Source organism: Vulpes lagopus, chromosome 12 (genome assembly GCF_018345385.1).
Source record: "Vulpes lagopus strain Blue_001 chromosome 12, ASM1834538v1, whole genome shotgun sequence".
Classification (NCBI taxonomy): Eukaryota; Metazoa; Chordata; class Mammalia; order Carnivora; family Canidae; genus Vulpes; species Vulpes lagopus.
In genome coordinates, this window is record NC_054835.1 from 59133458 (window position 1) to 59148281 (window position 14824).

Genomic DNA, 14824 nt, shown 5'->3' on the forward strand with positions numbered 1-14824 from the left:
CATGGGGAGTTGGCAAGCCCTTAGGTTTCAGGTTCCTCTCTCCTTGACCGAACCATTGTGTGTGCACTGTCCCTCTCTGCTGGGGTCACTCTGCCCGTCCTCACACTTGCTCACGGACGGTGCCACCCTGCCACAGACTCTGGTCCAGCACGGGGGGGGGCGGGGGGGGCGGCGTCCCCTGCAGATGCAGAAACAGACTCGCCCACGCTCCAGCCACCTACGTCCTCCTCTGGCTTCAGCCGTTTCCCCTGTACTGTTTGTTCAGATTCCTTCCTGTTTCTCATCCCTTCTGCCTGTTATTACTCTCCTGTTCTCTTCACCTGGGTCCAGGCCCCTGGCGCTGTCATCCTCTCTGCCTCTTCTGGGAGAGCTTGAAAATGTGGAGAGCAGCTCAAGTGCAGCCGAAGCAGGGCCCAGCGTTGGCGTTCAACCTGACAGCGTCAGGCTCAGCATGGCCCGCCCGCGAGTGTAGGGTCGCAGGGTTTGGAGGTAGAGTCAGCACTGTCCCCCACATTTACTCGTCCAACCGCACGGCCCCAAAATGCATGTTGATGCCAGAGCGCCAGGGTGGGCCTTTGTTCCCGCGTGGTCTCCTGCACAGACGGCGGTAGAGTTCACGCAGTGAAAGGGAGGAGATGAGGAAAGTCATCCAGAGTGCCACCTACCTAGCGAATTAACCATTTCTATTTTTCTATATTCCTTTATACTTCTTATCTGTACGTGTGCATAATTGTCCTTAACTGGAGTTATATATATTTTGTATTTTGTTTTTAAAATTTAAGATTATCATTTTACATCATTAACCAGTATTTTACTCTCAACTGTAATATTCCATCATGTTTATAGACCATATTATTTAAAGCATTTCCCTGTTTCTGTAAAACTAAAGTATTTGCAGGTGTCCTTCCCCCCACCCCCACCCCCCGTTCATCCTTGCAGTGCACCACCGAGCTTTTGCCTCTTTTGGACTGTTTTCATAGAATACATTCCTGGGAATGGGGTCAGTAGGTCAAAGCGTAGAGCTTGTGATGTCAGTTGCCAAACTTCTTCACCAAAAGGTTGGACTAATTTATGCCGCCCCAAATCTCACATACGTGGAAATGCTGTTTCAATGCAATCTTATTTTTATTTTCAGAGAGAACGTGTTCCTTACTTTGCACAGATATTCTGGTCACATGGCAGCTCCTTGACGCACTGCCAGACTTTTTCACGGCGGCTGCACTGCTTCGTGTCCTTACCAGCAGCACATGAATGCTCCCGTTTCCCTGCATCCTTGAGAGGACTCGTTGTTACCATCTATCCAGATCTCGTGTGTGTTTTTTCACTGTGGTCTTTTTTTCTTGTTGAGTTGCGGGGGTTCTTTATATATTCTAGATCCTAGACCTATATGAGACATATGTTTTGCAAATCATATTTGCAAATGTTTCTCCCATTCTGTGGGTCATCTTTCCACTTTCTTGATGGTGTCCTTTGATGTGGGAAACTTCTCCAACTTAGCTGCTTTTTTCTCTTGTTGCTTATACTTTTGATGTCATATTCCAAAGTCATGAAGGTTTATGCACCTGCATTTCTTTTTGAGAGGATTTTTTTTTTTTTAATAGTCTTAGCTCTGACATTTAGGTCTTTGATCCATTTTGGGTTAATTTTTGTAGATGGGATAGAAAAGTCCTAAAGAAGCTTACCTTGGACGCTTGAGTCTGTTTTTTACACTGAGAACGCCTCCTGCAGGCGTGGCAGGGATATTACTGGAATGTCTTTGGAACTGTGTAAAGAAAAGGTAAATTCTCTTCTTGGTGTAGACTATGGCTGGGGTTAGCTTAATGTGTAGGAACCTAAGATACAAATTCATTATTCAGTTTATCACCCGGGGAGGGGGGAACTAATGCCGTTTGTACCTCCTCCATAAACGTTTACATTTTTAGTATCATGATTATGTAACATCTCTGACGAGTATTTTTTTTTCTCCTGGATTAATCAAACTGCCAGTGTACTTTTACAACCACACAGAATGACACTTTTTCTGTGCCCCAGGATGTCAGGGCCAGCCTCTTCCCTGCAATGTATATTGGGAGTAGCTATTAGGAGCCTGTTTTTAGTGGCAGGTGAAAATTGGTGTCAGAAAATCAGCCTGCCTTAGGTGATGGGAACAGGCTTCCCAGCCGAACCTCGTGATCCAGCATACGGAGCAGGAGAGTCACGACCCTTGTGCGCCTGGTGCCTCCTGAGGGTCGTGGAAAGCAGCAGTTACAGAAATCACAAAGATCACACCTTTTCAATGTGTTCTTTCCCCCATTTTAATGTCCCTGTACTGGTTTTTTCATCACATTCCTCCATGTACTACAGACCATGAGAAGAATGTCCACTCGGGACTAGGACTCAAGGCAAGGAGGCGGCTCGCAAGGGCGGTGGACATGCTTCTCTCTGTCACCTCCAGGAAGAAGCAGACCGCAGCGCACTGTTCCTTGGGCTGGCCGCTGTCCACAGCTTGTACCCCCAGACAAAACCAGGCCTTACACGTGGCCCCAGTGTGGTCTCCGGAGAAGCAGGGCCATGGGTTTATGTGGTGATGCACATCCCGTCCCCATGGCCACAGCCAGCCCCTGCCTGGGCCACAGCCCGAGCGATCATGCAGGACCAAGCAGAGAGCTTGAAGCCTGGTTTGCGAGTGTGTGCTGCAGTGAGCTGGCTTTCCACTTATGAGTATAAACTTCTGCCTATAAAAATACCAAAATCATGCACAAGTTAGTGACACTAGGTCACAAGACATCATTGTCCTCAGCTTGTCTGGTGTCTTGTTCTTGCAACCAGGGAAACAGGCACCCTTGTGTCTCGTGAGCAGACCCACACTTGGCGTCTGGCAGCCCCGAGGGGAGACTCAGGGTCAACTGGGCCTTGTTGGGGCAGCATCGGTGTTCATTCATGCTTCCTCGGTGCCTCCGTGTACGTGGGTGGGAAGGGGGGGGTGCCGTTCTGATGCAATTAAGATTTTCCTGTGTGAACACAGACGTTTGAAACCCTGTGGGCCCCAGAGGCTGCTCCTTCCTGATGGTGGGGTCCGTCTGCTTCTGGAAGCCTTTGGGCAGGTTTGGAGGGTGAGGTCCCAAGGCCACTGACCTGACACTACCTAACGCACACACCGGGAGCACAGCCGGTAAAATCAGCAAGTGTGACCAAGTGAATGCCCTCGGCTGGTTACGGAGCTCGAGGACAGGTGATGTATCAAGCGTGTTACAGGACACAGTCTGTGCAGAGAAGGTGATTGGAAGACCAGCACCATCTCACTTGTTGGCTGCCGGCATGCCAGGAGCGAGCTCAGCCTCTCAGCAGTGCTCTTCCTCGCCCCTGCCCCTCCGGAACGTCTCCTGGTGGCTCGAGGGTCAAGCATGGAGGAGCCGGTGGGCACCTGGACTTCATTTCCTTGGCTCGGCCTGACACCTCTACAGCTCATCTGCTCTAGAGAACTCCCTGTCTCGAGTAAGCTCCGCGCGCCCCTGGCCCGATTCCCCGCACATCCCCAGCACTGTTACCACCATGTCCATCTGCTTCTATTAAGTTAATAGGCACAGACTCACGGTTCATAAAGCAGCTGAAATATCTGGTACTTATCAGTCCACTTAATTGACAAATGTTTCTCTCACAAGAAATTAAAATCATGTTGGTGCTATTAATGTTTAGAAACATATTCTGGGCGATCTGCTTTCCTTGAGCGTAACCGGAGGCCCGAGTGGAGGGAGGCACGGAGGGAGAGCTTCAGTGTCGGTGCGGGTGGGGGACGCGCCTGAAAACCACTGTGATTTCCATCCAGGGGAAGGCACCCGAGTCGACGGCGGGGTGCAGCCGGGCGCACAGCTGTTGGCCAGCTGGCGTGTCAGCCGCGATCCAGGCTAGGACGGGACTCGGGATGTGGTGTCCTGTGAGGCTCTTGGCAAAGACAAATGGGATGGGCATGCTTTTCATTTCTTTCCTGATTCTGCTGCCTGGGGTCCCATGGGCCGTCCCATCAGCGTCCAGCCTGGCCCTTGGGCCTCCCTTGTGTGCAGCCAGGGGTCCTCTGCTTCTGTCCTTTGTCCCACTTTCCCTGATGGACATGTTCTCTCCTGATACCCAAGAAGAATCAGCGAGTTCGACTTTTGAGTCTGGGTTCAGTCACCTTGGCCCACATGGGCACGCGTGGCATGTGGGTCCAGAGGAGGGCACTCAGGTCAGCCGACTAGCTGGCTGGGTGTTTTCAGGACCTTCTGAACCTCAGCCTTCTCCCCCCAAGAAATGGGATGATGATGGCAAGCATGTAAGTGGCCGCAGGAGTCGCATAGGAAGTGGTGCTGTAATCCTGGGCAGGGCGGCCACGGAGTGGTGTGTGGTGTGCGGCAGCTGGAGGGGTCCAGTCCGGCCTGTTGTTGTGTCGCTGCTGGTCAGCTCGCAGCTCCCGCCATGCACACACAACCACTTTCCTTCGTCCCCACACCGTGCACCCTTCCCCACGAGCTAACCTGGTGCCACTGGAAACTATTCAGATTTTTTTAAGAGTTAGAACTTGGCAGATTTCAAATACAGGGGCTTACTCAAAAGAGGCTCGTACCTGTGGGTATTTTAGGAGTAGATTCTGCTCCACGTGGCCCCGGTTGGGAGCTCGGCAGCACCTGGGAAGTTCAGCGTTCCCTATGAGACATGGAGCAGCCTCGCCTGCAGCAGAAGCCTGGAGAAGCAGCTCCCTGCTGCCCGGGCTGGACAGCCCAGGGGACTGGACGTCTGACCTGACGCCCAGATGTCGTCATGCAGACAGGTGTTTTGGTTTCAGGATGAAGGAAGTTCGGGTGTGTGTGACTTGGGGCAGGCCTCTGTGACGCACTTACAGGAGGAACCTAGGGCTTGTACGTCCATCCTGGTCTCCAGGAATCTCTGAGATTCCTTCCCGTTTCTTCTGTCACGTGTGTTCAGGAGTAGACTCAGACCTAGTGTGGGGCCGCCAGGCGTGCAGTGGTTTCAGCAGCGTCCTGCAGCAACATCGGTTTCCGTGCCCATAGTAGGGACTGGCTGACTCTAAAGTGACCCATGACAAGCCGCCGTGTAGCTGGCGAGCTCTGCTTGTCTCTGCATATCAGCGGCTTGTGAGTTTAAGTAAAGTCAGCGCTTGTGAAGCTGCCACTGGGCGGCCAGTGGGAAGGAGCCTGGTGCTGCGCACCCTCCCGACCTGACTCACGGAGACTGCGTGGCCTGTGTCTCCTCCATGCTGTGAACACAGGCCCCGACAGGCCCTAGAGTGAACTTTTGGATGCAAAGGACAGACCAGGGTCAAGGGGGTAGAGAGCACATGGAGGGGCTGGAAAGAGACAGGATAAGAATAAACATGGTAGGCGATTGTAATTTAAGCGTCTGGTTTTTCAATGGGAAAGAATCCCTTGATGTTTCCCTACATTTAACTTTGTGTGTCTGCCACAGGCCACCCTTTATCCTAGACAAAGATGGATAAGCCCCAGGTGCTGTGTGTGAACAGAAACAGGTGAATTTCGTGAAAAACCTTCCCTCTTGGCCATGGAGCGCCGTCCTCTCATGATGCTCTAGTGCCAGGCCTCACGGGATCACAGCCGCAGCTGGCGTCCTTTACCTTCCCTCTGCATCGCTGGCCGGTTTTCCACGGCACTGGAAGAAGCCTCCTAAATCAGAGCTGTGCCGCGGGGCTCTCGGCTCTCGTGGGGGCCCCGGGTGAGTGGGTCGGAGCCCTGGGTGCCTGTCCTCCGAGGTGGCCCCTTCCTGACTCAGCAGGGCTTCCTCCGGGCGGGTTTTCTGCTTCTGCAGCCTAGTACAGTGGCTTCCCCACCAGAGGCAGCTGCTCATGAGCACAGGGGTGAACCAGGGGGAAGAGGGGTCCTCCCTCAGAGCTCCACATTCTTCAGAAATGGCAACAAGCCGCTCAGGTTTAGAACAATTAGATCTTTGCCTTAATGTTTTCCTCATCAGTGTAGGAAAGTGTGTAGGGACTCTCCCTCTCTTTCCCTGTTGACTCTTCATCACAAGATAATTTCCAGCCATTCTGAAGAGCAGTTGAGAAACTAATAAAAAAATCCCCATGTGCTTATTCACCCCAATTTTATAATTGTTATTTGCTTCATTGTTTTGTTTTTATGGCTTATTTTTAGTAAACTACTGACATGATATTCACCTCAAATATTTATGCATTTTTTAAATGACATTTTCCTTTTAACCATACTTGTCTTGACATTTTAATCTCTTCCAAACTAAAAATAACCCCTGTGAAGTCCACACTGCTCCGTTGAAAGCTGCGTCCGATGGCGTGCCAGGCTCCTACACCCGGCAGGTGCTTCTGGGGCCCTGGGTGTCTGGCCCTGGGCCTGTGGCCAGGAGACCATCGGGTCAGCTCCCTGCCTCGCGCAGCAGAATGCTCGGAGAAAGGGGTGTTGTGTTCCTCTGACCGATGGAATAATCAGCTTTGCCTTCAGCGGGCTTGCTTCAGAAGCAGGGCAGCCCCGAAATAGCAGCTCCTGAGCTGCACCTGTGTCTTGTCCTCGTTCCCGGCCCGGAGGCTCCTCAGGAGAGTAAGCCGCTCTGTATCTTTAGAAGGGCAGCTATTTAAAGTGAGTAAATTAGGACCGAGTGATACCAAATGGCAGACTTTTAATTTAGTTACAAATACCAGGTGATTGATGCACTGATTTCATGTGAGGTTTGTTTTTTGAAATCTACTGAATTGGATGAAATGCCGAAGAATTTGCTTGTTTTAAGTGTGTTTATGGTTCCTTTGAGCTGTACCCTCAAGTTCCTTTTAAAAGGGGGATAGTCGGGATCCCTGGGTGGCGCAGCGGTTTGGTGCCTGCCTTTGGCCCAGGGCGCGATCCTGGAGATCCGGGATCGAATCCCACGTCGGGCTCTCGGTGCATGGAGCCTGCTTCTCCCTCTGCCTATGTCTCTGCCTCTCTCTCTCTCACTGTGTGCCTATCATAAAAAAAAAAAAAAAAAAAAAAAAATTAAATAAAAGGGGGATAGTCCAAACCCACCGTCTCTGGCAGGGTACCTCATGTGAGGGAGGCCTCGGGATCCAGGGTGTGAGAGCTCCCTGGCATCTTGGTCGGGGGCTCCAGGAGGCACCGTGTGCCACCCGTGAGGGCAGTGCCCAGCCCATCTCTCCCACCGAGCTCAACCTCTGCTCAGAACACAGAATGCACATCAGACTTGAATAACCACCTGCCGTGGGCCTGAGCTCCTCAGGTCCTTTCTCTGTGTCCCAGCTGTGACCAGGGGCAGGCGCGTGGGCACGCTGAGAGCAAGTCCTCCAGGGGGCACGCCAGGCTCCAAGAAGCCCTGGATCTTCCTGAGCGTGGAAGCTCTCACATCTTGTGCTTCAGCAGTTTCTATGGCGCTCAGTCTCCGGCCCCCTTCCCCGTGTGCCCTCGTCCCCATGGCCTTGGCTGTGGCCAGAAGGGGCCTGTGAATCACCAGAGGCTATTGTGTCTCTGGGCAGAGGAGGCAGCATGTGCTTTGTGCCTTCCATGAAATTATATAAAAATCGTCTCTGTGGGGAAAAAAAAAAGATAAATATTAAGATGACAAAATAATGCATCAACATGAAAAGACAACTAGCAAAGGGAAGGAAAAGATTTCAGAAATAAAATTTAATTCTAATATTTTAGTGACCTTAAAATCGGGTACCAGTGAGTAGGTGTTACAGGAAATGGAAAACAATAAAAAATGAGAAGCATGACAGATAGAAGAATGAGAATTCAACATACAGGTAATTGCTCTTGGAATACGGAAGGCAGCAGGCGGTAACACATTAGTGTGTGAGCACATAACACACCTCACCACGGGCACGTTTTTGGGTTCTGTTCCAGAGGCTACTGCAGCTGGGCACCAACCATGACACATGGGGCATGTGCACACGCATGGGCACACGGTCACACAGCAACATGCACATAGGTATGTATACACAGGCACACACGTGTGCATGCCTACACTTACACGCATAGGTGTGCAGGCACAGGTGCACACACAGCCACTACCATTGCATTAGAAATAAACCATTAGCAGCTAGGATCCTGCGGTGCAGGAAGAGAAGAGTGAACTTCATTCCAGGGCTGTTTTGGTGACTTTCCATTAGGCTGCCTATTAATATAATTCATCATATTAATGAGTGAAAGGAGAAAGGTTATTTGATAAAATTAAAAATGAATTTTAATAAAAATTTGTAACAAAAATAGAAGGCTGCTTGCCTTGTGTGAGATTTCTCTTCCACACCAGCTGCCCTCATCCCTCTGTGTCTCCGACAGCGTGATTAGCACTGGGAGAAGGGCGTGTATGGACTCTAGTTCACTCAACACACTATTCTGGAAATGCGAGTCCATATCATAATTAGATGAGAAATCAACGTGAAAGGTGTACGTCTTCCAAGGAGAAGTCAAATTGCCATTATTGGTGTGTGATCTGAACTTCAGCTTTGCACAACAAAAAAAAAGTTAAAACACGGAAAGGTATCTGTACCGCGGCGAGGGCTGCCTCCTGATGGCAGGCGCCTGGGTCCACGAGGCCGGGAGACCTGGGGGTGCACCGTTTCTTCCCCTGGGTGCTTGTCGTACTGACTTTATTATTGCTTCAATTCCTATCCACAGCTTTATGCTTTTCTCATAGGGTATTTTTCACAATAATTGTTTAAAGCATATTCTCCCTCCTATATATTAAAAATAGCAGCAAGGAAATACTGGGAAGGAAAGGAATCTGATTTATAACAGTGACAATAACAGATGGTGACAAACATGAACTGGCTCAGAACTCACCGCATGCATGTGTAGAAATCCCACAAAAGTTTACTGATTGAAATGAAAGGAAATTGAATAAAAGGAGGACTTGGTCGCATGAGTACATGGTAAGACCCAGTAAATTAAGGATATAAATTCTCCCTAAATTAAACCATAAATTCAACACAATATTGACAAATTGATTTTAAAGGTCAACTGGAACAAATATTTGAGAATAGCCATGAAAATTTAAAAATGAAAACAGATTTATGAAAGAAAAACCTACCAGTTACTAGTGCATTTTGAAGGTCCAATTGAAATAAGAGTGGAACTTCAGGTCAATGGAACAGAACAGAGATCCTGTTCCAGAACCAGGATCTGTGTGTATCAGAATGTAGGATTCAGAAAAAGAATGAATCGTTCACTATCTGGTATTTGAGGTACACAGCTCGCCACTTGAAGTTTTTAAATCCCTCCCTCTTCACGTATAATAAATTCCAAATATAATGAAGACTTAGATATGAAAAAGAAAAATCACAAAAGTACTAGGAAAATGATCAGCTGGGACAATTAAACACCGATTTTAAATTTTGTAGGGCAAGGAAAAAAGTAAAATTTAAAATATACAGTTGACCTTTGAGCAACGTGGGATTGAGCTGCACGGAGTCCACTTAGATGCAGAGTTTTTTCAGTAAATACAGGACAGTGAGTCCTGTACTTTTGCTGATGGTTTCATTAATGCTCTCTTTTTTCTAGTCCACTGTAAGAATACAGTGTATGATTCACACACAAATGCGTCTTAACTGTCATCGGTGAGGCTTCCATAGGCTATAATCGTTACATTTTGGGGGAGTCAAGTTACATGTGGTTTTTTTTGTCCGCATGGAGGGGGTTAGGCACCCCTCACCCTTGTTGGTTTTAGATCAACTGTAATGTTGCAGGTTGTGAAAAATGGCGCAACATGTAACAAAATGTTGGTTCTATTTATGTGTAAAACACTCTTAAAAATCCATAAGGTGATGAGCACCCCAGTATAAAAATAAAGGCAAAGGATGTGAATAGGCAACCAGCAAAAGAAAAATATGAAGAGCTCAAAAATCATTAACTGACATTTAACCTCAGAACTAATCAAAGAAATTCAAATGACATCTGTCATTCCACACCCGTCAGAAAGTACACACCGGACAACTCTGCTTCTGTGCAGTTCTGGAACAGAGCAGTAAGTCAGGGGAGGAACCACAAGGGACTTTGTCTCTGGGGGAATGGGAAGAAGCCGGACTTGCCCGGGAAAGGCAAGAGGACACCCTCTGGGATGTTGGGAGTGTCTCTGTTGGAGTCCGGGTCACACAGGCGTGTGCCTTTGTCAGAAGTTGCTGAATGTGAAGGTGTGTGTGGTTTCACAAGGACAAAAGCAACAAGCCAATGTTGGGGTGGGTGCATGAGCTGAAGAATCTCGAGGGGAGCGAACAGGGTCTTCAGTTGCACCCAAAGGAAAGCAGATTCATGGAGGGAGAGACCGAGGCATGATAAAGCCCACATAGTCCTAGGCTAATGGTGGAACCCAGGTTGGGGGACACAGGCCTTTCCTGTAAAATTCTCCCAACTTTGTTGAGTGTTCGAAAATATTTGGGGGGGTATGTTTAGAAAAATAGCTGTGACATATATGGCAGTAATCTCTTATGGAAAAAATTAAAACCCAAATGTGGGCCCTGGGAACAATGGCCATGTGTGTGCAGTGGGGTGGGGGGCCAGTGGGGATGGCCCATCCCATTGGGTGCTACAGGGATGGTGATTTCCTTTTATTCTAGAACAAAGTCTGTCGGAATGATGCAAAGTTTTGCAACGGTTATCTTAGGATTTGGGGTAATTTCCATTTGTAATGTTCTGTACTTGTAATTTTTTACGATAAATACATGTTGTTAGAAAGATGCGTAACGTCTTTCCATTCAGAGAAACAGCATTGAGCAGTTACATGTGATACCTCATAGGGTTACTGAGTTGGGGTTTTGTTTTTTTTTTTAATTTTTTTATTATTTATTAGAGAGAGAGAGAGAGAGAGGCAGAGTCACAGGAAGAGGGAGAAGCAGGCTCCATGCCGGGAGCCTGATGTGGGACTCGATCTTGGGTCTCCAGGATCATGCCCTGGGCTGAAGGCGGCGCCAAACCGCTAGGCCACCGGGGCTGCCCTGAGCTGGGGTTTTTTAAACATTAATTTGTTCTTCATAAAATCTCGAAGCTACTTGGTTTCACGTGTGACAGGAAAAGAAGAGTATGGGGGAAATATTAGAAATCCATCAAAATGACATCACTGACAGGTGTTTCTCAGGTACCTGAACCTGTGGCAGGCACCGTCCTAGGCACTGGGGTTGTAGCGATCAACAAGATGAGAGAAGTCGTTTTATTCACCCCCCCCCCCCCCCCCCGTACCTTCCACGGTAAGGACAATATAGAAACACTTACATAATTCAACATCAGGGAATGAGAAATGCTGGTGTTAAAAAGCAGAGTGAGGGGAGAGAGAAAGGAGGTGGTTTCCTTAGGCTGGTCGAGGAGTTTGAAATCTAGGTAAGAGAAAGGCTTAAATCTTAACAGTTTTCTGGGGCAAGGATACTGCAGGCCGTGGAAACAGCAGGTGCAAAAGCCCTGAGGCAGGTCCGTGCTTGGTGTGTTGGAACAGCAAGTGTCGGGGAAGGGAGCAGGGTGAGCTAGGGTTAGCATGAGGATGTAAAGTCAGGCAGAGTGGTCAGGAGCCAGATCCTGCAGGGCCTTCCTCGGTAGGCTTAAAGGTGAGGACTTTATCTGTCATTCTGAGTGGCTGGAGTCCTCTGGACGGCTTCAGGCAGACACAGTGACGGACTTCCACACTTTCTCTTGACATTACCTCTTAAGAGGCTTGCTCCGTAGAGGAGTAGGCAGGGCAGGCAAGTGTGGGAGCAGAGAGACTGTTTTTGAAAGATGTGAGAGGTACTGGTGCTTGGCCCGGGGCTGTGGCTCTTGGCGGCGGTGACTCTGTCCCCAAGGGGACACTCAGCAATCCTGGGAGACGTCTTTGGTCGTGACAGCCAGGGTCGGGTGCTGCTGGCATCCTGTGGGCTGAGAGGAGGATGCCGCCCCCCGACAGAGAATGGTCCAGCCCCAGTGTCCACAGTGCCCGGCCAGACAGCCTGGCCTGGGGGGTCAGCGGGGGTCAGGTGCCTGTTGGGGAGCGCCAGCACCACATAGGACACCCTGAATAGTCCCACGGTTGTGTTTGTCATCATGGTCACTGACGTCGGAGGCCCCGTCCACCGCCTCTGATTCTGCGTGCTCCTTGGCCTCTCCTGGGCCCGCGACGCTCTCGTGCAGGGGGAGGGAAGCTCAGTGCGGAAAAGAAACCCGCGCTCGTCAATTCTGGTGCGGAGGGAATTGGTAGGATTGGCTGGAGTCATCTTAGTGGATTATCAGTGGCTGATCCGCCTGGAACCATACGGTGATTCTTTTAATGCAGGCTGTCCCTGTTTTTAATTTTCTTATTTAATAGAACTTTATATTGCAGTAGGTTTATTAAAATGCTTATTTCTCAAACAATAATCAAATTACCCTCTTAAAGTCTCTGTTTGCTAATTCCCAAATCTGGCCAGCCGTGAATCTGGTTTTGTTACCTGTTTTTCCTCTTGGTTTTAGACTGTGGGTGTGACAGTTAAACCCTGGGGAGCGGCTGGCTCTGGGCTTGCAGGTGGATTAAGCCATCGTGTGGTCCCTCAGTGGCGGGGCTGGTGTCCTTGGGCTTTGCGCTGACTGCTGGGCTGTGGCTCTGAGTCCTGGAGCGCGATCGTCACAGAGGCGCCATCCCCCCTCCCTGGGAGGTCAGTGGAAGCCAGGTGTGGGGGGAGCCCCTCTTGTGTGGCGGGTCTGGCCGGGAGCGGGTGTTGAATATCTCAGGGCAGCCTTCCGGGCACTGTCTCCGCGGGGCCCCTGGGAGCCTCGCCCCCTGCGTGTGCAGGGCAGGGGTCACCTGGTGAGGTGGCCGCCTTCCAGTGAGTGGAGCATTCATTGCCCCCGTGCGCCGTGTGCCCGTGGGTAGGGGTGGACTCGCCCGAGCTGTGCTGTCAAGGGTCACATCCCTTCTGTTCCTGCCTGTGTTCCCGTTTGCTTGTCGGTGCTTTTACCTGATGGTTTTGTGTATTTTGTCCAGAGCTGATTATTATTATTATTGATAAAAAGACCAGTCTGGTACAAATTATCCTGCTGTCAGCGGAACCCAGCAGTGCCAGTGGTTAAGTACCTTATAGGTAAGACGAACGACGAAGGGGCGCCGTTTGCACAGGACCCAGAATCAGACTGGAAGATGCCTTTCCTGGACGTCATTTGTGTCCCCTGAGAGATCCCGGTTTACCTGAACCTGCCCGAGGAGCGGCACGTGCTGCGGCGTGGATGGAAGGGGGGAAACAGGATTTGCTTCCAGTAGAATCGACTGGCGGGAGGAGCGTGGAGGCATCGAGCTGTGTGCCTGTGGGAGAGGGGCTGCCTCCATCAGGCAGGTGTGACCGCCGCTGTTTCTCCTGCTCTGGGAACAAGGGAGCACCTGTGACGGCGGCCACACCAGGAGAATAACTTCGTCTCTGCCAGCAGGCGGGTGGCGGGTGAGGCCCTGCTCCCGGACGCTGTGAGTGCGCCAGCCAGGTGCCGGGGGTCCCGGCAGCCAGCTCCCCATCCCCTCCCCCTGGAGGCCACCCTTGGGAGCCCCGTGTCCTCACGGCCACATCCCTCCCGGTCTCTCTGTCACCCTTCCTATCCAGCCACTGCGCATGTGTCACCCCTCCCCTCCCCAAATGCAGCCTGGTGCTCATACCCGTCCCCCGCCGTGGGCCCCCGGCCTCCTCCGACCATCGTCCCCTCCCCGTGTCCGGGTAGTGACGCACAGAAGTGCTCCTCATAGGTGTGCGTACCTGCCTGTGCCTGCTCGGTGTTGGAGGGGTTATTGGAGCCTAATCTGTGAAGCAGGTGAATTAACACGCTTCACACGCCGGCCCCCAGAAGCTCTACGTTGCCTCTTTCCTCTGTTGCTGTTGCGTCTGCCCTGCTGTGTGCGAGCAGCCGGGACAGGGCGCAGGAGGGCCGGCTCCCTGCCCCCTGGTCAGCGCCCGCTGTCCGGCCGGGCAGCTGCGGGAGCCCCCGGCTCGGTGCAGGGGTCAGCTGTGTGATCTCGTGATCTCCGAGTGATACCGTTGAATTCACATTTCCGGGTCTCCCCCTCCACCCAGCCCCCCCACCCCCGCTTTTTGTGTGTGCCCGGAGGTCATTCATACTTGTCCTGCTGACATTCCCTCCAGCTTGCTTTCTTTTTTTTGAAGATTTTATTTATTCATGAGACACAGAGAGAGGCAGAGACCCAGGCAGAGGGAGAAGCAGGCTCCCTGTGGGGAGCCCGATGCGGGACTCGATCCCAGGACCCCGGGGTCACGCCCTGGGCCAAAGGCAGGCGCTCAACCACTGAGTCACCCGGGTGCCCCCCAGCTTGCTTTCTTAAGAAAGGAAAAAGGGAAAGAGAGGCCAGTGTGTGCAGTGTTTGGGCGGACGCTTCTTTCCCTCTCCCCTGCGCCCCTCCCCAGGGACCCCGTGTCGGGTTTCTCTCCTTCTGCTGACAGGCTGGCAGTCAGGTGTTCTTCATAAATCTGGGAGGTGCCAGGATTAGGAAAATCTGGGTTTGCATTTTCAGCACGACAACCCCCAGCCCTGCCTAGATGCCCTCGCATCCCTGGGGGACTGTTGTGTTTCCTGTTAAACGTCCCCTCAGCGTGACTCACTCTCTCTCCTTTCTCGGCAGGTTCTGCATGCAGAAATGCGTTAGTCTGGTGCCTGGGGTCACACTGGATTTGATAGAAAAGTAAGTAAGATTTTTAAGCTGTGCTCTCGGGGCCTGAGGGGGGTTCTTGGGGGCACTTCCGGTCAGCGCGGGGACAGTTCTCTTGTGTGTGAGCGTGCACCTTCCCTCCCTGGCGGAGGCTGTGTTGTGACCCCTGCACCGGTGATCAGCGTAGGACACGGCCCCATGTGCGGCCACATTAAAAGAACTTGAATAAATGGTGAATACTTTC

The 14824-nt window shown here is 51.1% G+C and overlaps 1 protein-coding gene across 2 annotated transcripts in view; it reads left to right on the top strand.

Annotated features, from left to right (window-relative positions):
* Window positions 1–14824, top strand: part of RPTOR (regulatory associated protein of MTOR complex 1) — a 330129-nt gene that overhangs the window by 179105 nt on the left and 136200 nt on the right. For both annotated transcript variants that reach the window (XM_041723779.1, XM_041723780.1), the window contains exon 7: window positions 14554–14613. In XM_041723779.1, the coding sequence (XP_041579713.1) occupies window positions 14554–14613 (60 nt within the window). The remainder of the gene's footprint in view (window positions 1–14553; window positions 14614–14824) is intronic.